This window comes from Eschrichtius robustus, chromosome 4, assembly GCF_028021215.1.
Source record: "Eschrichtius robustus isolate mEscRob2 chromosome 4, mEscRob2.pri, whole genome shotgun sequence".
In the NCBI taxonomy this organism is placed as follows: Eukaryota; Metazoa; Chordata; class Mammalia; order Artiodactyla; family Eschrichtiidae; genus Eschrichtius; species Eschrichtius robustus.
In genome coordinates, this window is record NC_090827.1 from 34,705,217 (window position 1) to 34,711,216 (window position 6,000).

Genomic DNA, 6,000 nt, shown 5'->3' on the forward strand with positions numbered 1-6,000 from the left:
TATTCATTATTCACTGCCGAAGACTCTAACATCCAGTCAGAAGGCTTATGTTCGAGGTAATAGAATATACTCACCCATGTCCTCCTCGCTACGTATCAAATAAGCACTTAGATAGGACTCATCATGATTCTTGAAGATTGGAGAGGTGGAGTGAGGGTAAGAAGGTTAGGTTAAAATAGACATTTTGTACAGTATAAAATATGAAAATAAGGCCCAGTGCAATCTTGACTTTTGGAAATATGCAGAAACTACTCTAATTTATGTAATTGGAATGCCAAAAGCTCTTTTAACCATAACAACTACTTGTATGGCAACCTGGCTCTACATGATTTTCTCTATCTTGCCATTTACCCCATTACATCCTGATTTTACAGTGTTTGTATGTGATGAGCCATTCTTTTCATTATTATTTTAATACCCTTAGGCCATTATAAAGGAAAACCATTATGTACTTTGTTAATTCAGTTTCTCAGTGTTGTGCAGTTGTTCTGAATTCCATTTTAAGTCTCAGATAGGCCAGTTGTTTAATGCAAAAAAGATATCACTAAATTTTAAATTAAGGTATTTATTTATTTACCTGTATTAAGACTCTCAGGCTATTAAAGCTTCATTATCAAAGTGCTTTTTTAAAGCAAATTACAAAAACATACTCAACTCTTAATTAGAAACTTAAATATATTTAGACTTTATTATTTCCCTTTAATTACAGTAATATAATTGGTAAGGTTTGAATTGTGATGTTTCTCATACTGTGTAACTGAATCATCTGGCATCTTAAGTTTGTATTAGGAGACTATAGTGTTTCTTCTGTTTTCCTGATGAACATGTTCTCATAACTGCCAGGCAGTGAGAATGTGTGATGTTGAGATTTTTGTACACAGCCGTTTTCAGCTATCATTTTTTAGTTTTGAACACGTGGAACCTGTATGTGTATGTTTTTGCTCTTATTCTCAATTTTGTTTTTACATTCATTCCTGGGGTATAGTTAAAAGTTTGTGCCCATTTCATAGTAATAATGCTGTGTAATAGATTGCTATGCCTAGGATACAACTTTGGCTTTAAGAAATAGCATTATACCTATTTATAAAACAGTTGTAAAAAACTTAATCAGATCTTAGTAAAAATAAGGGTGTGGAGTTGAGTAAAGTCACAGCTAGATTTACAAGTGTTAGAAAGACTCTTGCTGTTTCTATAGTATTGGCAGGATTAGTGGTTGTGAAAAGCCTAGGCAAAAAAATCCTATCTGACAAACTATTTTCTACTCTGTATCATATAGCTGACACATAGGAGAGCAATGCGAATTGCTGATCTTAATGTAAATTTTGGAAAGGGCTTGTCTCTTCATATATATTTCTCCCCCCAACTTCCATTAGGAGTGTCTCCATTATTTTAGTGTCTGGACTACCAAAATCATGCTTTCAGTTAGGATCCAGTGAGAGAGACGCTGTGTGAGTCGCACCACCCATCCCCATGTGTCCCACACCAGCCGCAGACAGTTCTCTCCTTTCGTGCTCGGTTTCCTTCCTTTGTTTCTTTGGAGAAGGTGGGAGTTTGTCTTAATTTTTTTCTTCATCGTACATACAGAAGAGTATACATTATATCTGTGTAAAGGAAAAAAAAAAGATGGATTAATTTAATGTTTACAGATTTATTTCAATGAGAGATCTAAGTATACTGAAAGGTTTTTGTCCCAAAGCAACAGGAACTCCTTTTTGTCACTAGACCTACAGTCCACTGCTGAAATAAGAATTAATTTTAATACTTGATATAAATTTGGGATATAAATTACATGTGCTCTGAGATTCATAGTTTCTGACATTTACCTAATATTGTCATCTGTATTAAAAGAAAGAAAATGAAAAGCAGTTTCCCCTACTTTTATCCATAGTTTAAGCTTATCTTCTGAAAACAGAATATCATACATTTTTCTCCCTCAGCCATGTATGTATGTATGTATGTATGTATGTATGTATGTATGTATTTATTTAACATCTTTATTGGAGTATAGTTGCTTTACAATGGTGTGTTAGTTTCTGCTTTATAACAAAGTGAATCAGCTGTACATATACATATATCCCCATATCTCCTCCTCTTGCGTCTCCCGCCCACCCTCCCTATCCCACCCCTCTAGGTGGACACAAAGCACCGAGCTGATCTCCCTGTGCTATGCGGCTGCTTCCCACTAGCTGTCTATTTTACATTTGGTAGTGTATATATGTCCATGCCACTCTCTCACTTCGTCCCATCTTACCCTTCCCCCTCCCCGTGTCCTCAAGTCCATTCTCTACGTCTGCGTCTTTATTCCTGTCCCTGCCCCTAGGTTCTTCAGAAACTTTCTTTTTTCTTTTTTTTAGATTCGAGCCATGTATTTTTATAAATAGCTAAGAAAGTAAAAAAGGAATATTGCTTTCTTGGGAAGCTCTCTATCTTAAAATATAATATAGGTTTCAGGTGTCTCAGAAGCAGTGGAGTTACTAAGTTTTGTATTTTGTAGGTCCTTCAACATAGTTTCTGGTGAGAAATCACTTCTTAACAAAGTCCAGACAAAATTTGCCATATCTTTTGAGAGCAGAACTTCTTGAACTCTGCCTTGCATATTTACTCAGTTTTATTTATTTCATTGGGGAACATGATCTGTATCCTAAACCAGATATTGTTTCTTAGATACAGAGTCATATTTTCATTGCTTGTTTAGATAGCTTAATAGATTACAGAGCCAGAATAGAGGATTTTTGTTTCTTATTTTTGTGTCTATTTCTGATACATCCATTGCAGCTTTTATTTTCTGTCTGTAAAGTGTATGTAATTCTTACTTTAATTTTACAAATTGAAGAATGAATTACTATAGCTCCTGAAAAATATTGTGTGGTTGAACATGATACAGAAGAGCCAGCAGTTATAAATGTTGTAAATGATAGAGTTAATGAAAAAAATGTTTTTGAGAAATATCCTGCAAATTAAGTTTTAAAAACCTCTCTAAGGCCTGTCAGAGACTGGTTAATTAGGCCATTCTGCTATAAGGATTTCTTATCTAAGGTCACATTCAGCCCTAAAAATATGTGGTTCTTGATAATTTTGTGTGTTGGGAATCACACAGCAGTCGCTGTATGCTTACTGAGAAACAGGGTGTCTGTAACGTGAGGGATAGATGTCAGGGTAAGCCTGGGTTTTTTTTCTCCATAATAAAAATTGGGCATCTCATGAAGGGGGTAGAATAGTCAACCAAGAAAATTTAGCTAGAAATTGTAAAATAAAATTACCTTGCCAGGAGGAGCAAAGTAATTGGGCTTTTAGTTGAAAAATTGGAAGTAGTACAGTTTTTGTTATTAATGTTGACTGTACTGTGAAACTTCTTCAGGATGATTATACCTAACCATTTAAGGGTTGTGCTGTTGCCAGTGGCTTTTAGACCTTGTTGACACCAGTGACCTCACTTGAAAGTTACAGACTCTTTCCCAGGAACATGGACATATATCAGAATATTTTCTTCCTAGGAGTTTGTGCCAGTTTTAGAATCCAGTTCTACACCTTGCCAAATGAATTTGCAGTTTCTTTATAAATAAATAAATAAGTGCTTATTCACATTTGTTCCTTTCATGGCCAAGTACCTAATAGTGTTCTAGTCTGAAATCATTAATATTTACTGAGCACCTAATATGTGTCAGGCACATAGATGAATATGGTTCCTTATAAAAGTTCTAGTAATCTGGTAGGGGAAAGTTTTAAGTAATACTGTAAGGAGACAGGCTCCATTTTCCTTAGCAGTGTTTTTGTTTTTGTTTTTTTAATAAATTTATTTATTTATTTATTTATTTATTTTTGGCTGTGTTGGGTCTTCGTTTCTGTGTGAGGGCTTTCTCTAGTTGCGGCAAGCGGGCGCCACTCTTCTTCGCCGTGCACGGGCCTCTCACTATCGCGGCCTCTCTTGTTGCAGAGCACAGGCTCCAGACGCGCAGGCTCAGTAATTGTGGCTCACGGGCCTAGTTGCTCCGCGGCACGTGGGATCTTCCCAGACCAGGGCTCGAACCCGTGTCCCCTGCATTGGCAGGCAGATCCTCAACCACTGCGCCACAAGGGAAGTCCCTTAGCAGTGTTTTTGAGCTCTGTTATTTACTGAGAAATATTCTGAGGAAAGGGTAGGAAAAAAAATTCAGCCTTCTTTCATTATTTATACCTTTTACTGTAATCACCCACTTCCAAAATAGCTCCACTTGACAAAGTGTAACCTTTGAATTCTATGTGCTGTGTATTAGAAAAGAAATCCATTCTTGTATATGGTGATGAGTGTTGCAAGAACTGTGATATTTCTGTAGAGAAATTTTAAGACTGTGGAACTTCAGTTTCATCTTCTGTAAAGGGGGGTACTGAAAGAGAATGGCCTTTAGGATCTGTCATTCTGTAGAGTTACACTAGGATTTTGCTCTCTATCTTGTTCGCTCCATCTGTGATTAGGTACTCGACTTTAGTAAGATTTGGTAGAGATTAGTGTAATCGATATTTTTAAAGTTACTGAGATTTGAAGGATGCTTATTAAGGATTAAGGCAATTTAAAAATATTTGTGTAGATGATACCCATCCACTGTATTTAGAATTTTAATTTCATAAAAACTATTTTTAATTTTAGGAACAAGAGTTGAATGCTCGAGCCCGGGCCCTACAAGCTGCATCCGCGTCCTGTTCATTTCGGCCCAATGGATTTGACGACAATGATCCACCAGGAAGCTGTGGACCAACTGGTGGTGGGGGTGGAGGAGGGTTTAATACAGTTGGCAGACTCGTATTTTGATGCTGAAGAGTCCAAAATGCACTGGTCGCAAAACATCCAATACTATGACTGTTTAATTGTCAGACTGTAACAAATATCATATCTATCTTTTAATTTTCTTTTCATTAGACCGTTACACCAGAAAACACACTCAGTGCTTGTTTTTATTTTCTTGACGATACGTTTATTAACAAAATGCATCATTGGGAAAAAAAATCTACCTCTTAAAATTCCATTTGCTTTTATGGTTAGACATGCTTGACCAAAAATTTTCAGAGGCAAATATGTACCTGGTCCCTAATTAAGCTGCATTAAATTTAGTAGAGGCAATTAAATGGTCCTGTCCTCAGTTTTACTGAACAAAAAATAGATTTCATTTAGCATCTTTTATAAAAGAATTGGTGTTAGAGGTGAAGGAAATATCGTTAGTAAGGAAAGAAAGAAAATCTTTTATTTCCTGTGTAGTTACCCCATTATTAAATGCAAGTCTTTGAGAATACTAGAGATGATACAGTCTCTCATGAAGGCAATAACATAAACTTTATCGAGCTCTAGTACTTTTCAGGTTTGTTCAGTGCTGTCTTCAGCATCACTGTATCTACATTTCAAGTACAAATGTTTAAAAAAGGATTATTTATACATATGTGCTGAACTGATTTTAAGAAAGGTGCATGATCCTGTAGGAGCCACATTTTTACCTAAAAATTGCTAACTTTGTAGTGTTTCTAATTGTTTGAGGATTTTAAAAATTCTATTTCAGGGAGTATATCTTCTGTGTGTTTTGAAGGAGGTGAGTTCTGTATGTGCCTTGCAGTACTGTAATTCAAAAATAGGAATCTGGCTGCGGAAAAGTTTTTTACACATGTTAGGAAGTAATTTTTTGTGCTAACATTAAAATTATAACTTTTTGAAAGGTATTAGATTTTCCTGAAGTAAAATCTGATGGTTCTAAATCAATAAGTGTAATAGTTTGTTTATAACTCTTAGAAGAATTCAGAGGAAATCAACCTAGTCAACTAAAAAAATTTTCTCGATTTTGTTACTTAATCCTCAGAATATTAAACATTGATCACATATTTTTAGAGTTATACATTTGTGGGTTTTTTTGTTTTTTTCTCGTTTGAGTCATGTGTTTTGCACAGTTGTTTCTGTTTCACAGTTTCAGATAAAATGTCAAAATGTCAGCCCCTATGGTCCCACATTTTCTCTTGCCAGGAAACTGGAAACAAGTCACT

At 35.5% G+C, this 6,000-nt stretch overlaps 1 protein-coding gene across 2 annotated transcripts in view; it reads left to right on the top strand.

Annotated features, from left to right (window-relative positions):
* USP38 (ubiquitin specific peptidase 38) overlaps positions 1-5,769 on the top strand; it is a 31,977-nt gene extending 26,208 nt beyond the window's left edge. Inside the window, exon 10 of one of the 2 annotated variants that reach the window (XM_068542551.1) lies at positions 4,625-5,769. In XM_068542551.1, coding sequence (XP_068398652.1) covers positions 4,625-4,786 — 162 coding nt within the window. In that variant the 3' untranslated portion in view covers positions 4,787-5,769. The remainder of the gene's footprint in view (positions 1-4,624) is intronic. The other variant, XM_068542552.1, reaches the window with a different exon arrangement.
* Positions 5,770-6,000: the final 231 nt, after the last annotated feature.